General features: G+C 43.9%; 3 protein-coding genes across 4 annotated transcripts in view; 1 reads left to right on the plus strand and 2 right to left on the minus strand.

The window, feature by feature from the left end:
- Positions 1 to 6,825, minus strand: part of LOC140722650 (uncharacterized) — a 49,580-nt gene extending 42,755 nt beyond the window's left edge. The window contains exons 1-2 of one of the 2 annotated variants that reach the window (XM_073037364.1): positions 6,742 to 6,825; positions 4,785 to 4,928 (exon numbers count right to left, since the gene is read on the minus strand). The gene's annotated coding sequence lies outside the window, so the exon portion shown is untranslated. Of the gene's footprint in view, positions 1 to 4,784; positions 4,929 to 6,155; positions 6,266 to 6,741 lie in introns of those variants that run through there. The other variant, XM_073037365.1, reaches the window with a different exon arrangement.
- LOC140722652 (uncharacterized) overlaps positions 1 to 23,213 on the minus strand; it is a 409,759-nt gene that overhangs the window by 243,578 nt on the left and 142,968 nt on the right. The window lies entirely within an intron of this gene.
- LOC140722663 (uncharacterized) lies at positions 19,335 to 22,389 on the plus strand. The gene has a single exon (XM_073037377.1). It carries the CDS (start codon positions 19,335 to 19,337, stop codon positions 20,556 to 20,558), a length of 1,224 nt encoding a protein of 407 aa, XP_072893478.1. The 3' UTR covers positions 20,559 to 22,389.

The raw sequence follows: 23,213 nt of genomic DNA on the forward strand, positions 1-23,213 counted from the left end.
ATCAGACGCAACATTCACTCTGTCTGGGTTTGAAGGCACGGAACGTACGTATTCACATAACAGTCGGGGGTGTAATCCAGCAGGGAGAGACTTGCTCTGTCTGTTGGAAGTCGAGATTCTCTGCACAGGCAATGGTGTCACCCTGTGACAGGTGAACAACTGATAGCTTCCCCAATTTCTGACCTCCCAGTGGTGGGCATTTAATCTGGACTCCACTGCGTCTGAACCCCTTCTGCCAGTGGTCGACCCCCATGTGACTCTGTGCTGTGACATTACGGGGTGTTCAGCTGAGGAAAGTCAATATTATGCACCCCTCGAGGGACAGAAGTTCCCAGTCATGATGATTGGAGAGATCCCCATTCCACTGTTAGTGTTTGCCCTGGGTTCAAGCCAAAGAGCCCAGAGTTCATTGCCTACACCTTGCTGAAACAAGCCTCCAGCACCGAGGGAGACTGGCAAGACTTGGCTGCGGTCCAACTCCGATACTGGAAGGAGTCTGAGGTGAAGGCGGGACATTTGGTGAGACACACTTTTAATATTGACCGATCCCAAGACGCTGTACCCCATCTCTGAGCAAATTCAGGCCATGAAGTCGGTCGCACCAACTGTCCCCCTGTCCGGATCACCGTGAAGGAAGGACAGACTCTCCCATCCATTCTGCAATATCCCCCTCTAGCCCGAAGCAATTTTATGAGGATGGAAGCTCTTTTGTGGATCCAGCAGAGAAACGATGCGATAGTGACGGACAGTGAAGTAATTGAACAGGCCTCTTTTGAAGCAGCTGTCTCCGCCCAGAAGGCTGAGCTGTTTGCTCTGACTCGTGCCTGTATCCCAGCAACAGACTAAAGTGGGAACGTTTACACAGACTCCCGTTATGCATTTGGAATTGTACATGACTACGGGGCTCTCTGGGAACATGGGGATTCCTGACTTCCTCTGGCCACCCCATTAGCAATGCCACCATTGTAAACAACTTACTCACCGCTCTGCAGCTACCTTGAGTTCTGGCTGTTATTAAATGTGCAGCCCACACACGCATGTCCGACTGTGTCACTAAACACAATGCTCTAGCAGATCAGACAGTGAAAAGTGCGGCACAATCCTCAGTAGTTGTAGCCTCCTCGCGTTCCCGTCAAGCAACCCTCCATGACTAAAGCAGAACGGGTTTGCAGGACATGTGGGAGGTACGTAATTTTCAGGGGGACACCTCTGAGGAGGAGCACAAACTGTGGTCCCAGATGGGGGTGCCAGAAAGACCCCAACATAGGTTTTTGGATCACCCCAGCAGGACAGGTTTGTGTTCCTACACAGTTTTTACGAATATTGGTCGATTATATACATAATTGTACACACCTGGGAATGGAGGGAATGGTTGGTAACCTGTACCCTGCACACCGGGTACGACTCCCTTGACAGGTGGATCCTTTTCTGTGTCTACAAGTTGATTTTATTGAATTGCCTAGAGTACATTGCTATAGATACTGCTTAGATATTATAGATGTGTTTAGTAGATGGATTGAAGCTATTCCAACTACCATTAATACTGCTATGACTGTTGTGAAGGTATTGTTATGGGATATAATTCCCAGGTACGGCCTGCCAGAGATGCTGAGCTCTGACAATGGCTACACTTTGTGGTGAAAGTAAACAAAGGGGTATGTAACGAACTAGCTATCAAGCAACAATTCCACTGTGTACACCACCCACGGGCCGCTGGCAGAGTGGAAAGAGCCAATGGCACTCTGAAGAGTAAACTGGCCAGACCAGCAGCGGAGACTGGACTCACTTGGTTGAAGGTCCTACTGTTAGCCCTATTCCACGAAGGTTACCCCATAGGGGAAAGCAGGGTTGTCACCAGTTTACAACATTTATGGATGGCCCATGAGAATATCCTGGGGACCAAGACCTTGTGCACCGTTGCTCCCAGAAAGCCTACCAGCAAAATTAGATATTGGAAGAGATGGGGAAATAAATATGCCAACTAACCAAAATTTTCCAAGCGTTACATTCATAGGTATGACAGGCTTACAAGGAAGAGAACTACCCCGCAGAGAGCAGTGACTATCTCACCATAGAACCTGGGAATTTATCCTGATCAGGAACTGGGATCGAGGGAAACTCAGACCTCGGTGGAGAGGACCATATCAGGTGTTACTGACCACTCTGACGGCTGTGAAACTGAAGGGGCAATCTCGGTAGATATATCGAACAGACTACAAACGTGTTACTGAAGGAACTGAGTAGAAGGGCTCTCTCGGACTAAAGGAAATTGTATTGGTTGATAGTGGAGAGTGATGAACCTCTCGGTTTCTTGCCGTGGACTGTCATTTTAACAGATATTGCCTGAGTGATGTCAGCCACCAGCTTTCTCAGCTCCTGTTTGATTCTTACAAAGAGAGAGAGAGAGGGCTGAAACTATTTGACCATGGAGCGTGTTTACACTTGCTCGCAGCTTGTGTTTACATAGCTCAAAGTTTGTTTTATTTAAGCAAGGACACACAGTCAGCCGGAGAGAAAGAAAGAAGATGGAAGGTTCGAAACAAAGGACCTAGTGGCCAAAGGTCACTGTTTAGACTCTCCAATGCCCACAAGGGTGGGTTAATTATTGATCCATTGTATACTGAATATGTGATTGTCACTTTGCTTGATCCATTGGAGTGGATCTGTTGGTTTGGGAGTATCCTGTGAGGACCACTTGTGCTAACCCTTGCCTGGGTGTGGTAATCACTTGAAGAGGTACCCCTGTGACCAATCACTGTTGGTGATAAATCGTATAATCCATATGGGGATTTTGTTGGAGTATCTCATGGCTACCACTTTTGTTAACCCTTAGCCGGATTCGGGTGTGTTCTATGGTAACCACTTGTGAGAGTGGATATTCTGTGGAAATCACTGTCGGTAATACTTTGTGTGTTGGATCTGGATTGGGAGTACCTTGCGGAATCTACCTGTGTGTTAACCCTTGCTTGGGTGGTAGTTCCTTCTGCAGACAGTACTCCTGTGATAAGCTACTTCTGGTGATAATTCGTATGTGGATTTAGAACAACGACGGATAAGACCTACAGCGACTGTTATCCCGTTTTATCACCATGGAATTTGTGGAATTCAACGTAATTGCCTTCTCTCGACATTCACCTTGGATTACAAATATCTCTCTGTCGTCATTGATTCCGTGGATGAACTGAACTTTCATACTTCACCATCTCAAGACTTTGAGCTTGGTATTCCCTGAGCTCAGTGGTTTGGGAGTTATATTTACACATATGTGGTAAATATATATGGTTCATTTAAACCGTTACGAGTGCGTAACAGTAGTGTTTGTGTTTATGTCTTTGAGAGGGCTCACCCCAGCATCCAGTTACGATCTTTCTGTCTCTGTCACACTTATGTCAAACGGGTAGAACTAGGGGCCCTGACAGACACAGTGTTTTGACAGATGTATCTCAGGCTCCCACCAAACGGAACTTCCTACACTGAGAAACATGCATCGTGGCCATACTTGCAGGTGCCCAGCAGCCGAGAGGAATAACTGAGACTGAGCGATCTTTGATGATAGTTTTTCTCTCCTATGGAGTAGCCGGGAATTCACGAGAGATAATCAATTTGGCTACAAGCACTTGAGGAGCTGGCCACAATACTGCAGAGGCCCTGGCAGAAACACAGGCCCAAGTAACAGAAATATCCACTGAAATGATTGCAATCTGGCAAACAGTCCTATAGAATCTTACGGCTTTAGATTTTATCCTAGCTGAGAAAGGGGGAACCTGTGCTATTATTGACACAGAATGTTGAACCTATATCCCTGATGAATCTATTAACATTACATCCCTCTCCAAGCACATTGCCTAGGAGATTGACAGCATCAAGAAATTAGGGCAGGATTTACACAGGTTCACTGAAGGGTTAAAATGGTGATCTTTGAAGGCCTGTTTGGTAATATGTGAGGCATAATATTGCATTATGGCCTAATAGTTGTACATATCATTGTTATAGTTACTGTTGTATGCCATTTTTACCCACTGAGAAGTCAAAACTGTACTCGGTTGCTTTCTCTGTAAAAAAATTACTGTTTTGTTGCTCATGTAACAATCAAAAAGCAGGGAATGATGAAGTATGGTTTAACACTTCGTTAAAAAATAGCAGCCTGATTTTCTGAAAGAAACTGCTGATGATCAGTAGATGTACTAAGCCATGCTGAGCCATATTTCTTCTTGAAGGTAGCTAGCTAGGGTTTCAGGACGCTCATCGCCTTGTGTGTTCATGTGCAGAGATAGGACAGATTCAGTCTGTTCTATGTGTGTAAGCCATTTTATATTTGTGTACAAATTGTGTATTGTGTAATTATTTTGTAATTTGTCTTTAGGGGCTCCAGCCTGTCATGTAGTAAATAACTTTGGCTCCAGCATGTCTTGTGTGGGGAGTATCTGGACGGATATATCTGCGGTGAAGGGGAATTGTTAGTCAGTGGATTGGGCAGGAACAGTCATTGACTGTTCCTGTTTGAGCGACTAACTGAGTAAGCCCCAGATACTTGGAATAAAGAGTTTGTACTTCTACAGTCTATGAGAGACTCTCTCCAGATTCGACTTCCACAAAATGGGAGTGGTTTTAAAGGGCTGGGCTGCTGGAAGCACATTACCAGACCTGGAGTGATTGCAACTGGGTCTGACAGAGGCATAACTGGTTCTTCAGGGCACATTCAGTCTCGCTCCAGCTGTTTCCTACCTTCCCTTGTACAGGTATGTAATGTCTAAAGGACCAGTGTTTGAGTAAATGAGACTCACCAAACTTTCTCCTGACTGAATCACTGGAATCTCCGAGTCAGATGGGTTCTCTCCAGTTGATGCTCTCAGTCCTCGGGCTGGTTCACTTGTTGTTCCCTCATCTTCAGTTGTGGTTTTTCTTCCAATAAATCTCTCACTGCAGGTCTAACGTTAACATGAATGATAATGAAGCACATTAACAATAAAAAGCAGAACCAAACATTTCTGCTTAATGTTAGTAAGAACAAAACTCACTGAAATTTAAACGTTGAAGGCAGATATAAGGATCTCAGTGAACAATCTTTTATTGTCCCTCACATGACACAAAAGAATATGGGATAAGAAGGAGCCATCATTCAGTCATGGTAAGACATAAGGAACAGAATTAGGTGATTTGATCCATCTGATCTGCTCCACCATTTAAACATGGCTGGTTTTTATTCCAACACCATATTTCTGCCTTCCTCCTGTAACCTTGAAGCTATTTAGCAATCTTGAATATATTAATCTCTGTCATAAATATACCCAAATCACAGCCTCAACCAACCTCTGTGGCAACAAATTCCACACTTCGGACACCTAATGCAAAAAAAAAATCTCAACTGAATTTTAACGGGAAGCATCTTTATTCTGAGACTGTGCTGTCAGATCACAGGCTCTCTGTCTAATGGAAACATCCTCTCCATGTCCACTGTATCCAGGCTTTTCAGCATTCGGTAGGTTTTACTTAACCATACATCCCCCCACCACCCCTCTGAACTCCATTGAGCACAGGCCCAGACCCATCAAATGCTCCTCACACATACAGCCGATCACTCCTGAGATTATTCATGTGTACCTCGTTAGCAACAACTGTACTGAAAATATTTCCAGCAATAACAGACAAGCTGGTTCCAGGATAATTGACAGGGAAAAGTTGTGCTTTCTTTACTGTTCTACTATCACAGATCGAATCATTTCAATTTCCAGGTTAAACGTAATAAAAAGAAGGTGGAATTACCAGAACTGCTCAGCAGGTAAGGAACAGCTGCGGGGAGGGGAACAAACTTTACAATTCAGGTTAATGACGTTTCGTCAGAATGACTTCAAACATTTAGTTTTTAGTGCAGATCTCCAGCAACTTGAGATTCTGCCTGATTTCCACCAAATGACAGACTGGTGACAGTGAGGGGGTGGGGGAATTTCCAAACACAGTTTGAACGCCAGACTCACGGGTCTAGTCCTACTGTTGTAAACATGGAAAAGCCGGTCCGGAGATGTCAGAACACACCACAGCTACTGAATTAATGATACATACTACTGTATAAAAGATTCGAAAATGACAGAGTTAGAAGAAACAACAAGAACTTTGCCATATATACTTTGACCCTCACCAAATTTTTATCAACACACCATAGAAAGTTTCCCATCCGGACACTTCACGCTTTGCATGGTAACTGCTCCGCCCGTGACTGCGAGGAGTGGCAGAGACCTTTGGATCCAGATCACCAGATCAGCACATCACAGAAACCATTCTCCCCACTAGACTTCCCAGTCCCTCGGTAAAGCAGGCAGTGAAATCAAAGATCCCCACAACCTGGGACGTTCTCCCTTTCTCACCCACCCCAGTCCGGGAGAAGACACAACAGCCATAAAGCTCCAGGACAAATGTGAGGAGCCTCAGGAAACGAGGCGAGTTCGGGGAAGTTAATGAGACTCAGCGGCCAAAATCACATCACGTGATCTTGCGTCACAAAGCGGAGGGCGGGGCGAATCTGCGACACACAGCCTCACGTGACCTGTTGGCGGGACTTCCATTTCAATTCTGAGGAAATAGACACCCTGTACTCCTGGTTTGGATCGTTCAATGCAGATTATGTGAAGGGGACACATTTCTGACGAGCCCAGATAACTGGAAAATAAATGAGTAACTGGCCCTCAGTTCGGGGCTCACGGCCAACATCGGATCTCCCCGCTGGGGATCGGTCTCAATACTCACCGATGGGAAAGTGATATCTTCGGCCCGCAGACAGTGATGCTGACCGTGGAGACGAAAAGCCTTCCCCGATCACACAGACGACCCCACTTCAGCAATGAGCGAGAAGAAAACACCGTCCGCCGGAGAAGCTGGGCATGCGCGAAGCGATCGTTTCAGTGTCCGGAGGGCGGGGCCTCGGAAACAGATGCACAGATGCTGCCCATCTACGGTTAAATGGGAGGGGCAAAGGAATCACGTGACGGCTTTGGTCTCTCTCTCTCTCTCTCCTCTCCTCTCTCTCTCTCTCTCTCTCTCTCTCTCTCCTCTCTCTCTCTCTCTCTCTCTCTCTCTCTCTCTCTCTCCCTCATCGTCTCTCTCTCTCTCTCTCTCTCTCTCTCTCTCCCCCCCCCCCCACCCCCCAGACTGAGAACCAGCTACCCACTACTCTGTGGACAGAAATAAACTTGCCGCTCACATATCCACTCACCTTAAATGTATTAGTCATTTCAACCCCCAGGAAAAATATATCGTCTGTCCACTCTATCTATTCCTCTCGTTATCTTACAAACGTCCATCCAGTCTCACCCCAGCCTGCGCCGCTCTGGAGAAAAACAACACAAGATTGTCCAGCCTCTCGTTATAGCTCATGCCCTCTAATCTAGGCAGTGCCCTGGTAAACCTCTCTGCGCCCTCTCCGATATCCTGATATCCTTCCGAGGATGGGGGCGACCAGAAACAGTATGAAACACTCCAGATGTGGTCTAACTAGTTTTATAAAATTGTTGTTACGAAGTGTGACGTTTTAGAAACGAACCAGCAGCAATAGAGTTCACACTGGAGTCTGGTTTTGATGTTAAAGCCATTCTCTTTATTAGTTTCTACTTATGATGTAGTAACTTAATGAAATAAAGGGAAGTTACCAGTGTTAAGTGTATATAATGTGTAAATATAATTCCTAGACTATCGAACGTGAGGGAACAAAGCTCAGAGTCTTGAGATGGTAAAGTAGGAAAGTTCAGTAATCCACGGAATAAATGATGGGAAAGAGATATTTGTAATCCAGGGTGAAACGTAGAGAAAAGGCCGTTACTTCAAAATAACCGTCGACGAAGTTCTTATCCGTTGAATCCGTCCACATACGAGTTATCAGCGAAGTGACCTGTCACAGGAATACCGTCTTCCAGGGGTTGCCACACAACGTACCCAGGCAAGGGTTAACACAAGATATTCCAAAATCCACTCCTATGGATTACACGAAGTGACAGCCACACACATTCGTTGTGGTTCCGTGTACCGATGATCAACCCACTCCTGTGGGCAGAGGAGAGTTCCCAAGCCTCAGCTGTGACTAACTGAAGCTATCAGCTTTTCCAGTCTCTCTCTCTCTCTTTAGATTGGCCGACTGCCTGTCTGCAGATCGCTCTCTCTCTCTTATGGTTCAGTCCACAGTCAGCGCTGTCAGCCTGTGACTGACGTCATAGCCCCGCCTCCTCACGCCGGCGCTCTTAAAGAAACAGTCACAGTACGACCGCAGGGCTCGTAACAGCCGCAACATAACTTCCCGACTTTTGAACTCAATGCTTCAACTAATAAAGACAACCATGCCATTTGCCTTCTTAACCACCTAATCAATCTGTGCAGTCTCTTTCAGGGAGCGATGAACTTGGAGTCTAAGATCCCTCTGATCATCAACACTGTTCAGGGTTTTGCATTTAACAGTGTACTGTCTCATTACATTCCACCTACCGAGCTGCCAAGATAATCATCACTATCAAATCTCACTGAGATTTTTCAGGTCCTGTTGAATTTATTGCTAAGTGTACAAGTACGGGAAGGTACAGGAACAGAGAAACACTGACTTGTGGCAGCCATCACAGGCAAGTACATTCAGATAACACACGGAACATAAATTGTACGATTCTCTGTCAGTAACAATCTATAAACATGTTTTATGTCATTAACAGTATCTAAAATACATTGTGTCATGATCAATATTATAATGTGCATTTTGTATCAATAACAGACTTGGAAATGATGATTTTGGTCCCTGTCTCCATTCCTCCTGAAATCCACAACCAGCTCCCTTGTTTTTGTCACAATGAGGGAGAGGTTGTTTTCTTGACACCACTGTGTCGGGGTGATGACTTCTTCTCTGTCGGCTGCCTCGTTATTATTTGAGATTAGGCCAGTCAGTGTAGTGTCGTCAGCAAATTTACTTAACAGATTGGAACTGTGGGTGGCGACACAAGTCATGGGTGCTTCGAGAGTAAAGGCGGGGGCCAAGGAGACAACCCTGTGAGGTATGTGTGCTGAGGGTCAGAAAGACAGAGGTGAGGGAGCCCACTCTTACCACCTGCTGGCGATCGGACAGGAAGTCCAGGATCCAGCTGCACAAGGCAGGGTGAAGGCCGAGGTCTCTGAGCTTCTTGTCGATACTTCACTCCTTCGTATGGCTACTGCTCTGCCCATGACTGCAAGGAACTGCAGAGAACTTTGGAGAGCAGAGAACATCAGAGAAACAAGCCTCCACTCCATGGACTCTTCCTACAATTCCCCTGCCTCGGAAAAGCAGGCCATGTACTCAAAGATCCTCACAACCTGGACATTCTTGCTGCAAACCCGCTCCCCCATCGGGGAAGAGATACAAAAGCCTTAAAGCGCGAACCATCCGGCTCAAGGACGGTTTCCTGTCTGTGGTTATAAGTCAAATGAATGATAAAATGGACTGGGCCTCACAATGTAACTCGACGTGACCCTGCACCATATGTCTAGTGATTGTTTTGCCAGTTTCATTTTTCATTTTTAGAATTTTTTTATTGACACATAATCTTCTACAGCTATAAAATGATACAAAGCGTCAATAGATTAATATGTATTCAATTAATAAAGCTAAAAGAACTGATCGTAAAATATAAAAATGGAAAATATATATATCGAAAAATAAGGGAAAAAAGTACCTCATCTCCCTCGGAAAAAAGCCCAGTAACCACAAAAAAAAGGGAGAAAAATCCATTAGGAATGAACCCTCCGGAGCAATACGTTTGAACATCATCTAAATTTTTTAAAAAAGAATCATCAACCGTCATTTCATATTTATAAAAAAATAAAATTGGACGGAAACCATATAGCATAATTCAAATTAAATGATAATATTTGGCAAAAGAACCCCATCTTCTCTCAAAATCGAATCGAGTATCAAAAGTTCTACTTCTATTTTTTCCAAACTAAGACATAACATTCCTTGAGAAAACCATTCAATTAATGTAGGGGAAGAAATATCTTTCCATTTTAATAAAATAGCCCTTCTTGTCAGTAGTGTAACAAATGCAATTACATGTTGATCTGAAGATGAAATACCCTGAATATGATGTAGAGCTATTCCAAATAGAACAGTCAATCTATTAGGTTGTAAATTAATTTTCAGAGCTTTAGAAATTGTAGAAAATAAAGATTGTCAAAATAATTTTAATGAAGAATATGACCAGAACATATGTGACAAAGTAGCTACTTCAGTTTCACATTATCACAGCATTTGTCTGTAGTAGGAAATATTTTAGATAGTCTCTCCTTTGCAAAATAATAACGGTGAACAGTTTTAAATTGAAAAAAAAACAATGGTTGGCACATACAGAAGAAGAATTTACGTTTTTCAAAACTCGAAGCTAATCTTCATTAACAAGGGTCATATTAAGTTCTCTCTCCCAATCTTGTTTAATCTTTAGTGATAGGTTCCCTTTTTGTAACAAAAATAAATTATAAATTCTGCTAACGTAACCTTTCACTAAGGGATTCAATTTCAAAATGGTATCCAACAAATCAGATTCTTGTAAATATGGAAACTTAGGTAAACATTGTTGTAAAAAATGTTTCACCTGAACATATTGCAAAAAATGTGTACGAGCGAGAGGAAATTTGTTAATTAACTCTTCAAAGGTCATCAATCGACCATTACAAAATAAATCTGTAAAAGAATGGATCCCTTTATTTTTCCATAGGGGAAAAATGGGGTCAGTTCTTGAAGGTTTAAATGGAAAGTTTCGATATAAAAACTATACAACGTAAATTGTTTAAAATTTTAAAAATAATTACGAAACTGAACCCAAATCCGTAGGGATAGTTTAATAACCGGGTAAAGATTTAAATTTGGAATTTTAGAGAGCTGTAAAGGTAATGGAGCTCCTAAAACTAAAGTTAAATAAAATTGTTTAACAGCTTTTAATTCCAAATCAACCCATAATGATTTTTGGTTCTTATCAAGCCAATATAACCAAATATATAATTGTCTAATATTCACAGCCCAATAATACAGTCTTAAATTAGGAAGTTCAAGTCCACCATCTTTTTTTTAGAATTTTGTAAATGATACTTATTAATTCTTGGTCTCTTATTGTTCCAAATAAAGGAAGAAATAAGAGAGTCAATTTGATCGAAATTTGTTTTAGTTAAAAAGATAGGTATATTTTGGAAAATATATAAAAATCTAGGTAAAATCATTTTCACAGCATGAATACGACCAATTAAAGAAAAAGTAAGTGGATTCCATCTAGAAAATTGTTGTTTCATGGAGTCCATTAAAGGAACTATATTCGCTTTATAAAGATCTTTATTTTTTTTAGTAATAATAATACCTAAATATCTAAATATATTAACTATTCTAAAAGGAATATCATTATATATACTAACAGGGACATTTAATGGAAACAATTCACAGTTATTCAAGTTAAGTTTATATCCTGAAAATTTACCGAAATCTTTAAGTGTTTCCAAAAGAGAAGGAATTGATTCCTCAAGATTTGAAATAAAAACCAAAAGATAATCTGCTTAAAGAGAAATCTTATGTATGGTTCCATTCATAGAGATGCCATGAATATTTTTTAGCTTCACTTAGTGTTATAGCAAAAGTCTCCAATACAAGATTAAATAATAAAGGGCTTAATGGACATCCCTGTCCAGTGCCACGAGAAAGTGAGAAAAAAAGAAGACCTGCAGTTATTAGTAATGACAAGCTCAAGGGCGGCTTCCCGTCTGTGGTTAGAAGCCAAATGAATGATAAAATGGACTCGGTCTCACAATGTAACTCGACGTGAACCTGCACCATATGTCTATCTGCACTGCACTTTCTCTGCAGCCATAATGCTTTGTTACAGTTATTGTTCTGTCGTATATCAGCTCAATGGACTGTTGCAATGTATCGATCTGTGCGGATGGTACGTCAGGCAAGATTTTCATTGGAAGTTCACTATGTGATGATAGTAAACAAATTCCCCATTTCAATTGTGCGGAAATATTAGACAGGCTGAGCTTCTGCTCTGGAGCCACAGAAAGAAACTGAACTGTTGTCATTTCTGAAATGAACTGGAATGTTGTCCAACCTCTCGTTATAGCTCGTGCTCTCTAATCCAGGCAGTATCCTGGTAAACCTCTTCTGCGCCCTCTCCAAAGCCCCGGCATCCTTCCCAGAATGGGGGCGACCAGAACTGTATGAAACACTCCAGATGTGGTCTAGCTAGTTTTATAAAACTGTTGTTACGAACTGTGACGTTTTAGAAACGAACCAACAACAATAGAGTTCACACTGGAGTCTGGTTTTGATGGTAAAAACACTCTGTTTATCAGTATCTACTTATAATATAGTAACTTAACGAAATAAAGTTAACAGTGTTAAGTGTATATATGTGTAAATGTAATTCCCAGACTATCGAGCCTGAGGGAACAAAGTTTAGAGTCTGGAGATGGTAAAGTAGGAAAGTTTAGTAATCCACGGAATAAATGACGGGACAGAGATATTTGTAATCCAGGGTGAAATGTAGAGAAAAGGCCGTTACTTCAAAATAACCGTCGACGAAGTTCTTATCCGTTGAATCTATCCACATACGAGTTATCAGCGAAAGTGACCTGTCACAGGAATACCGTCTTCCAGGGGTTACCACACAACATACCCAGGCAAGGGTTAATACAAGATATTCCAAAATCCACTCCTATGGATTATACGAAGTGACAGCCACACACATTCGTTGTGGTTCCGTGTACTGATGATCAACCCACTCTTGTGGGCATAGGAGAGTTCCAAGCCTCAGCTGCGACTAACTGAAGCTATCAGCTTTTCCAGTCTCTCTCTGTCTCTTTAGATTGGCCGACTGCCTGTCTGCAGATCGCTCTCTCTCTCTCTCTTATGGTTCAGTCCACAGTCAGCGCTGTCAGCCTGTGACTGACGTCATAGCCCCGCCTCCTCACGCAGGCGCTCTTAAAGAAACAGTCACAGTACGACCGCAGGCTAGTAACAGCCGCAACACAACTTCCCGACTTTTGAACTCAATGCTTCAACCAATAAAGACAAGCATGCCATTTGCCTTCTTAACCACCCGATCAATCTGTGCAGTCTCTTTCAGGGACCGATGAACTTGGAGTCTAAGATCCCTCTGATCATCAACACTGTTCAGGGTTTTGAATTTAACAGTCTCATACATTCGACCTACCGAGCTGCCAAGATGATCATCACTAATCAAATCTCACTGAGATTTCTCAGGTCCTGTTGAATTTATTGCCAAGTGCACAAGTACGGGAAGGTACAGGTACAGAGAAACACTGACTTGTGGCAGCATCACAGGCAAATACATTCAGATTACACACGGAACACAAGTTATACAAAATTTCGGTCAGTAACAATCTATAAATATGTTTTATATCATTAACAATATATAAAATACATTGTGTCATGATCACTATTAATAAGTGCATTTTGTGTCAATAACAGACTTGGAAATGTTGAATTTGCTCCCTGTCTCCATTCCTCCTGTAATCTACAACCAGCTCCTTTGTTTTCGCTACAATGAGGGAGAGGTTGTTTTCTTGACACCACTGTGTCGGGTGATGACTCTTCTCTATACGTTGCCTCGTTATTATTTGGGATTCGGCCGATCAATGTCGTGTAGTCAACAAATCTAATTAGCAGATTGGAACCCGCCACTGCAGCCCCACAGTGCACTATGTACTGATTGCAAAGCTACTAAATTGCATGTGAATAGCCTCCCCTCCCCCAACTCCACTCTTTCTTCGTCACCAGTAGACTGGGACATCTCACATCTCGCTGCCTCCGCCTGGATATTAAACTGTGAACAACTGTGGTCAGGGACTGATCTCTGGGGTACTCCAAACGCTACCTCCTTCCAGTCTGAAAACGGCCCACTCATCCAGCCACACACTACCGGCAGTTTATCATCTCCAACGAAAAAGCCTAATCAGCTACTCCTGTGGTTCAATACCATTGCTGACTCTGAGTTTACCACCGTCAAATGCCGGGAGGGACATAATAATCAGAAAGTCTCTAGTCACAGCCGTGTAAATAAAATGTGATCTCAGTCGGAGTGTGGCGCATGCTCAAAATGCGAAAGAGACAGACAAACTGAACCAAGTCACAGACTGATGAAGGGGAGGAATGATCCATTTCGATACAGAGAGGGAAGCGGAGAGTTTGATATTGTTCCTGATTCCGGAACTGTGGCCAATTAGAAGATGAAGTCTTGTCTCCCCAAATTGTTTTGAGTTGTGACAGTGTTTTTCTCAGAAGGCACCGTGGAAACTAAATAATCTGAGTGGAAATGTTGTCCTTCACCCACTGACGTGGTTTGTAAACTTTTAACAGTTTAGAAAACTCGAAGGATTTGTGTCCGGGAATCACAAACTCAACAGCACGTTAGTTCCGCTGTATCTGTCAGTTCACCAGCGCTTGAATGTCGCCGATCCTTGAAAGTGGAGGCGGAGATGGCGGAGAAGACAACGCTCCCTCTTGCGACAAGGAGAGCCCGAACATGTGTCCATGCCCGTGATCTGATTGGATACACTGCCATGACGTTACAGCAGTGAAATGTCATTCACTGGCTCTCATTTTGGAAGGGATTCAGTCGGCCATCGCAGATGCACCAACAGCTTCGCACTGGGAAGCGGCCGTTCACCTGCTCCGTGTGTGCGGAGAGACTCATTCAGTTAACCCATCTTGTGATGCTCCGGTTAGTTCACAATAAATAGAGGCCATATTTCTGTCCGGAGTGAGCAAAGAGTTTTACTCAATCATCCCAGCTGCAGCAACACCAGCAACTTCACATCAGGGAGGAAGTTCAAATCAGCTCCGTGTTAAATGTTTAACCATCACGGTGACTGGAGGCAGCTGCAGGTTCATGAGGGACTGTCACTGTCAGATTCTGCAGTTCTTGCGGCTGCTCATCGCACCCAGGACTGAACCCTGGTCACTGAGCATTGGAGGAGTCCGTTCTGCTGATGTTTGCCTTAAACTAGACTGGTGCTTAATATTGTGGATCTGTGATATATAAATCACTTCTGTATCAAATCCCGTGTGTCAGGTACTTACAGTCTCTACCACACTCACTGTGTACACTAGAGAGGCCACTCGGCCCATCTTGTCCTGGCCCATGTTTCTGTTCCATATCAGAATATCAAAATCTATTCCTGCCATTCCCGTATCACTCTCCCTGTGATGACAGGTTGCAACGAGTCACCACTCCGTGGGATAGGAGATTTCCCTTGAATTTCATAGAATCATAGAAATCTACAACACATTACAAACGCTTTGGCCCACAATGTTGTGCCGACCATGTAACTTACTCTAGAAATTGCTTAGAATTACCCTACCGCATAGCCACCTATTTTCCTAAGCTCCATGTACCTATCTAAGAGTCTCGTAAAAGACTCTATTGTATCCGCCTCTACCACCGTCGCTGGCAGTGCGTTCCACACACATACCACTCTTTGCTTAAAAACCTTAGCTCTGACATCTCCTCTGTACCTACTCTCAAACAGCTTAAACCTAATCCCCCTCGTGTTAGCCGTTTCTGCCCTGGGAAAAAAGCCTCTGTCTATCCACACGACCAATGCCTCTCATCATCTTATACACCTGCATGAATTCCCTGCATGATTTTCTCCGGGCTGAATAAGACAATGAGCTCACTGTGGTTGTGACGTTCTTCAGGGCTCCGGACGAAGATGGTTAAACTCCTTCCCTGCTCTTTTCAATGTTTTAGCTCATTTTCACCAATTTTAAAGGACTGTGCCTCAGACAGCAGAATTGTTACGTACCAGCAGCAATAGATCACTAATGGAGTCTGGTTTCGATGAGAAAACCACTAGCTTTATCTGTATCTACTCCAAATATAAAAGATTAAACGAAATAAACAGAAGTTTACAGTGTTGTTATCAAGCTTGGGAAACAATGCTTAAAGTCGTAAGATGGTAAAGTGGAAAAGTTCAGTAATCCACGGAATAAGTGAGTGAGAGGAGAAATTTGTAAATCCACTGGAAAATGTAGCATTTTGAGTGTGTGTGTCTCTGTATTTCCAGCAACTGCGGAATCTCCTGTGTTTTATATCTGCATTTTACTTTGGCATTGGATTCACGTTGATATCGAGTATATTGTTTATGGGAGCTTTCAGCGTTAAAACAGCTGCAGATTTTTCTATACACACGAAAAGAATGAGGTATGAATATTGAAACAGAGCCTGAAGAAATATTTAATGGCAACGTGATTACCCATAAGGCCGTGCGTTTAAAATTTCGCTGGCGCTGAAGCACCGAACAGATGCGCAGGCGTCAGGGCTGATGACGTCCCCAGGTATCACGCATGCGCACAGTACACAGAAGGCCTTTGTAATAGCGTCTGCAGGTAAAATCGATTCTCTGTGTTTTTATCTTAAACACCGACTCAGGGACGATTCCTGTGAACTGCGGGCACCGTAGTCTGCAATCCCGGGACCGTCCTGCTCTCTCCCCTCTCTCTCAGCCCCGCGATCCGTACACGAGCCCCGGGGAGCTTCGGGCTGATGAGGGAATGGGAACCGATGGATCTCTCAGACAGAGCTGAGCTCCAGCTATCTAAATGCAAGTATTAGGAACTCGGAGAAAGGGAACAAAATCGTTTATATCACCAGTTGAGAAAATCAGCTTTGTTCTACCTCCAATCACAAACAAGAGAAAATCTGCAGATGCTGGAAATCCAAGCAACATACACAAAATGCCGGCGGAACTTAGCATTAGTACTCTTTTCCATAGCTGATGCCTGGCCTGCTGAGTTCCTCCAGCATTTTGTGTGTGTTCTTGTAATGGACTTTTCTAGCGGTGAGAACATGTTTTGTCCAATTCTGTCTAGGTACCTAGTGATATCAAACACTTTTGCCCTGGGCAACAAGTAGCTTTCAGATCACAAATGTGCCAGACTCCAATGAGACAGACTACTGCCCTTCCCTTCATATTCATTGGCATTGCATTCACTGAGTTCACCACCGTCAGTCATTGGGGGAGGGTTCAGGGGGAATATTTATGTCCAATATAGAAACTGGTGTTACCTGTGTGTATTGTGGTGATGCAAAAGTTGCTGGAGAATTTGCAAGTGGGAAGAAGTGAAGTGACATTTGGAAATCTGACTTTTTAAAGCATAGTTTAGCAAGCAAATCACATATGGACAATGTGCAAAAGGTTTGGTGAGAAAATCCTTCATTACCCGTTATGAACCCAGAGGAGATCAAAGTTCCTATTGACAGTGATTTGCTAGCTGTGAAAATGAATACCTCTCTATATAAAATTCATTGTGCACATCTTGTCACTGGGTAAAAAATGCACAGTACAAGATTTATCTGCACACTGGATATTACAAATTAGAGGGGATATTGGAGGGAAGGAGGTGAGACCTCCAGTGTCCCTGATGCCCTCACCTACAAGATGTGCATCCAGCTGCAGCTTGTAACCCGGCACTTTAATGAGTTGGAACTTGAAATGGATGAATTTTGGATCATCCAGCATTTGGAGGGGGTGATAGATATGACATGAAGAGAGGTGAGTTACACCCAAGGTGCAGGACATAGGAAACAGTGTGAGAGTCAGGAAGGGGAATGAGGTTAAATAGCCATCGCAGAGTACTTTGTTGCTATCCCGCACAACAGCAGGTGGACCACTTTAGACACTGTTGGGGGTAATTGCCTGACAGAGGAAAGTCAAAGGGGTGATAGGAGATTTGTTAGTTAGGGGAACAGACCAACAGGCAACTAATATCCCAGTGATAAGGCTTGCTAGAGGTAGTGTGGGGGGGGGGGGGGGTGATGTGGTTTAAATAAGTTGTAGGGGGAATGGGAGCTAGATTGACAGAACAGATAGTGGAGAGGGTGAATTGAATTGAATTGACTTTATTACAAATATCCTTCATATAGATGAGGAGTAGAAATATTTACGTTACGTTACCATCTAAATGTGCAATGTGTAATTTAAATTAACTCATAATAATTAGTTTGTACATAGGACAGTCAGGAAAACAGAAATCAATTAATCAGTCTGATGACCTGGTGGAAGATGATGTCCCGGAGCCTGTTGCTCCTTTTGCTGTGGTACTGTTTCCTGGATGGTAGCAGCAGGAACAGTTTGTGGTTGTGGTGAATTTGGTCCCCGATATCCTTTGGGCCATTTTTACACAAATCCATACCCCTACCATCCAGGCTCCCATCCAAACTGCTTTTAAATGGTGAAACTGAGCTCATATTCACCACTTGTGCTGGCATCTCATTCCACACTCTCACAACCATTTCAGTAAAGAGCTTTTCCAAATGTTCCCGTTAAATTTTCACCAACCCACTTACCCATGCCGTCTAGTTGTCACCCAAACTCAGTGGAAAAAGCTGCTTGCATTTATTTACCCAATCTTCTCCCTCATGATTTTGTAGACTTCTGACAAATTCTCAAAGCAATGTATAATTTCCTTGTTTATGTTTAGAGCCTTTTTTAGGTGTATAAGATGATGAGGGGCATTGATCGTGTGCATAGCCAGAGGTTTGTTTTCCCAGGGCTGAAATGTGTGGAATGCACTGCTGGCTTTTTTGGTGAGCGTGTTTCAGTTACTGTGGGGCCAGGGACCCATGCAGCTCAGTGGGAACAGGGAATAATACCAATGGAGAGAGTCAAACTGAGCCAGGTCACAGATTGGAGATGGCAGAAATGCTCCATTCTTATAGAGACAGGAAGAGCATCAGAGAGTTTGAGGGTCATTCCAGATACCTGCATTGTGCCCAGTTAGAAGATGATCTCTCTCTCCAACTTGTGTTGAACCTCACTGTAACAGTGTGATGTCAGATCACACCTTGACAACTCAGTGATCTCATCTGAAATGTTGTCCTACACCCTCTAATGGATTTTGTATATCTTTTTACAGGTTACAAATCACAAGGAATTTCTCTACGGGAATCTAAAACACAACACACCAGTTTTGCTGTCTCTGTCCAGATATTTAAGAAGTGGAGCAAGCGATTCACTCGATCATCATTCCTGCTCAGACTGTGGAGAGGGATTCACTCTATCATCTAATCGACTGGCAAACCTGTCATTTTGAACGGGTAGGGGGTGCCCATTCATCTGCTCAGACAGTGGGAATGGATTCAGATGGACATTTCAACTGAAGGGACATCAATAAGTTCACACTGGGACAAGGCCATCCACCCGTTCTGTGTGTGAGAAAGGATTCAGTTGGTCTTCCCACCTGTGGACACACCAGTTAGTTCACACTGGGGCAAAGGCTGGTCATTTACTGAATTTGTGTGGAAGGTTTTACTCGGTCATCTGACCAAATGGTTCACCAGCAAGTCCACACTGGGGAGAGACCATTTACCTGCTTGGACTGTGGGAAAGGATTCACTCAGTCAGCCCAGCTACAAGCACACAGGTCAGTTCACACTGGGGAGTGGCCTTTCACCTGCTCATACTGTGGGGAGGGATTCACTTTGTCATCGCAGCTACTGAGACACCAGTCAGTTCACACTGGGGAGCGGCCGTTCACCTGCTCAGACTGTGGGAAGGGATTCACTCAGTCATCTCTCCTAATGGCTCATCAGCGAGCTCACACTGGGGAGCGGCCGTTCACATGCTCAGACTGTGGTAAGGGATTCACTCGGTCATCCAACCTATTGGCACACCAGCGAATTCACACTGGAGAGAGACCATTCACCTGTTCAGACTGTGGTAAGGGATTCACTCGGTCATCTCAAGTGAAGGTACATCAGAGAGTTCACACTGGGGAGAGGCCGTTCACCTGCTCAGTCTGTGGGAAGGGATTCACTCTGTCATCTAAACTGAAGGTACATCAGCGAGTTCACACTGGGGAGAGGCCGTTCACCTGCTCATACTGTGGGGAGGGATTCACTTTGTCATCGCAGCTACTGAGACACCAGTCAGTTCACACTGGGGAGTGGCCATTCAACTGCTCAGTGTGTGGGAAGGGATTCACTCAGTCATCCACCCTAATGGCTCACCAGCGAGTTCACACTGGGGAGCGGCCGTTCACCTGCTCCGTCTGTGGGATGGGATTCACTTGTTCACCTGACCTGAAGGTACATCAGAGAGTTCACACTGGGGAACGGCCGTTCACATGCTCAGACTGTGGGAAGGGATTCACCTACTCATCCCAACTGAAGATACATCAGCGAGTTCACACTGGGGAACAGCCGTTCAGATGCTCAGACTGTGGGAAGGGATTCACCTACTCATCCCAACTGAAGATACATCAGCGAGTTCACACAGGGGAGCGGCCATTCACATGCTCAGACTGTGGGAAGCGATTCACTCAGTCATCCCACCTATTGGCACACCAGCGAGTTCACACAGGGGAGCGGCCATTCACCTGTTCAGACTGTGGGAAGGGATTCACTAAGTCATCTCAACTGAAGGTGCATCAGCGACTTCACACTGGAGAGAGGCCATTCACCTGCTTAGACTGTGGGAAGGGATTCACTCAGTCATCCCACCTACAGAGTCACCAGCGAGTTCACACTGGGGAGAGGCAGACTCAAGCCTGAATTATCCCTCTGTGTAGACGCTACAGTGTAGCATACACAGTAGCCCACGCAAGTGGCCTCTACCGTTGTGTGCATTTTTACTTGTGAGTTTGTGTGTCTGCGTTGCTCTGGCAAACCGCTAGTTGGTGTTGAGGTTCTATGGCACTGTGTTGAATTGTCTCGAGTGGAGTTGGGAACGATGGCGACTGCTGAGTACATCTTGTTGGAGTTGGAGCTAATTGATGTTGAACAAGAGTTACTTTTATTGAAATTACTGCAGCGCAGAAAAGAGAGAAGTTTTTCCATTTCTTTGTGCAGTCCGTGACGTCCAAACCGATGTTTGTGGAAATTTCTTTGCACAAATTTCATGTCATTTGCAAGACTTTATAGTATACCAATGAAGAGTCCTAGAAATGTAGATATTTTCTGACTTCCTCACTTAACCTCTCCTCGATTTGGTCCATTTTCCAACTTCGAAGCAACAGGAAATCCCTCGGAGGAAATGTGCTGCTAACAAGCAGACCGATTACAGTTCTCGCGGTCTGTGACGCACAGTTACTTTTTCGTAAGGTGCGCATTAGGCTATGGCATACGGTATGGCCTAGGGTGCCACGTCGGGTACATGGCTACGCAGAGCGTACGGCGTAGCTTACACGGTGAAGCATAATTCAGGCTTCAGTGTGTGGGAAGGGATTCACTCGGACATCTCAACTGCAGAGACACCAGCGAGTTCACACTGGGGACAGACCGATCTCATGCTCAGACTTTGGGAAGATATTCCTTCAGCAAAATCAACCTAATGTGCAGCATTGAGTTCACACTGGGGAGAGACCGTTCACCTGCTGTGTATTTCAGAAGCAATTCACTCAGTAATCTAACCCTATGCAACTCTTGCTTCGGCTAGCAGCTAAATATAGGGGGTGTTAACCTCCCAGCCCAGCCAAACTTAAGAAATCTTGTTTGGGTGGATGCTGTGTGATGTATCCCCTGTTACAAATCAGTACACCCGCAGTAACAAACGATACACAACATGTGATTAAACGACTAAGATGTATAATTCATACTTTGACTAGATGGTTAGGGAAGTAATGAAAAAGAAAGAAAAAGGGCCCACTCTCTCTTCTTCTCATCTCTCCCCAGCAAAAGACCACAAAAATCTCTCTTCCAGACTCACAAGAAAGAACATTTCTGTCATTGGATAGCCCAGCACTCCAAAACCCTGTTATCTCTAGTCTTACCCTAAACACTGCTGCTGCAGAGAAGCCATTACCTCAGCAGTGAAACATTGCAGAGAGTCCACTGCATCAGCAGTGAAACCTTACAGTGCGTTACACTTGTGACACACTACCGGGTTCACACTGGGGAGAAAGTTTCAATAAGCTGCTTGCTGCATATTTGTCCATCACCGTTGCTGAATGCAATTTCGAGAGTGGTTGTGTTACGTACTCCGTAACTGGGTGTCTGACCAGCAAAGATACAAGAATCCGTTGGAGTCTGGTGGTACTATTTTCAAACAGTGTTTATTAGTAAAAATATACAAATCAATATCAACAATGCAAATATATAGATAATACATGTTAGCAATACTAAACCTAAAAGTGTGGGTATAATAATAATCAATAATAAACAAGCTCTATCGATGTCTAGGGGATAATGAATTGTCATATGCTCCTCAGACAGGATGAAGAGGTCAATACTCCCCAATGCCATTAGGCTTTACAATTCAACTGCCAGGACTTAAGAACTTTTTCTAAAGCTATTGTTAATGCTTTTTTGAGTTAGTGATTTTAGATGCATATATTATTACTGAGTTAAGTATTGTATGTAATGAGTTTTTGCTACAACAAGTGTATGGGACATTGGAAAAAATGTTGAATTTCCCCATGGGGATGAATAAAGTATCTATCTATCTATCTATGTGAATATAAAGTTCAGTTCAGTTCATACGTGCTGAGGTAGTTGTTGGTTCTTGTGTTTTAATCATTGGAGAGAGAGAGCGAGCGAACAGTGATAACAACAGTCAGTCAAACCTTCCTTTACATTCTTGATCCGTCGATGTGTTGTGGCCATTCAGGTATGACCCCTCTGTCCTTTAGCTAGACCGTTCTTCTGTGGTGGACTCGTCACCCAGGCAAGGGTGGACACACACACAAGCCCCCACCAGCCCTGCTATAAACACTGAGTTCAACTGACCGATCCTTTGTTCGGTCCCCGATGCCCCACACCTTCTCGTGGGTTCCAACACTCAAGCAGTGCTCACTAGTGTGCCTCCTGGTGTGTCTCCCCAGGCCTCACTTTTATCCCTACTCACTGGGTCTCAGGTGTCAATCAATTTTGAATGGCTTAGCCCATCAAACCAGCCCACTCCGGCTGTCCACTGAGGAATTTTAATTAACAGAATGGTACCAAGTAAACAGCCGTCTCCAGAGCCATAAGTCTTACAGGAGTCATAATATGGTGGGTCACGTCTCTCTCTCCCGGTGTTATCTCTCCCTTATCTGAAGCAGATGTTCCAGTCCCAGTATGTTTTCCCTTTGTCTCTCTTTCTCTCTCATTAGCAGCGTGGTAACAGTAACAGTTTGTGATTCTCCCCGGGGGGGGACATGGGCAACTCTGCACCCTTCTGCCCATCAGAGCTGTTCATCCTTCGTAGCAGTTGTCAGTGCTGAACTCTGC

Source organism: Hemitrygon akajei, unplaced genomic scaffold (genome assembly GCF_048418815.1).
Source record: "Hemitrygon akajei unplaced genomic scaffold, sHemAka1.3 Scf000082, whole genome shotgun sequence".
Lineage (NCBI taxonomy): Eukaryota > Metazoa > Chordata > Chondrichthyes > Myliobatiformes > Dasyatidae > Hemitrygon > Hemitrygon akajei.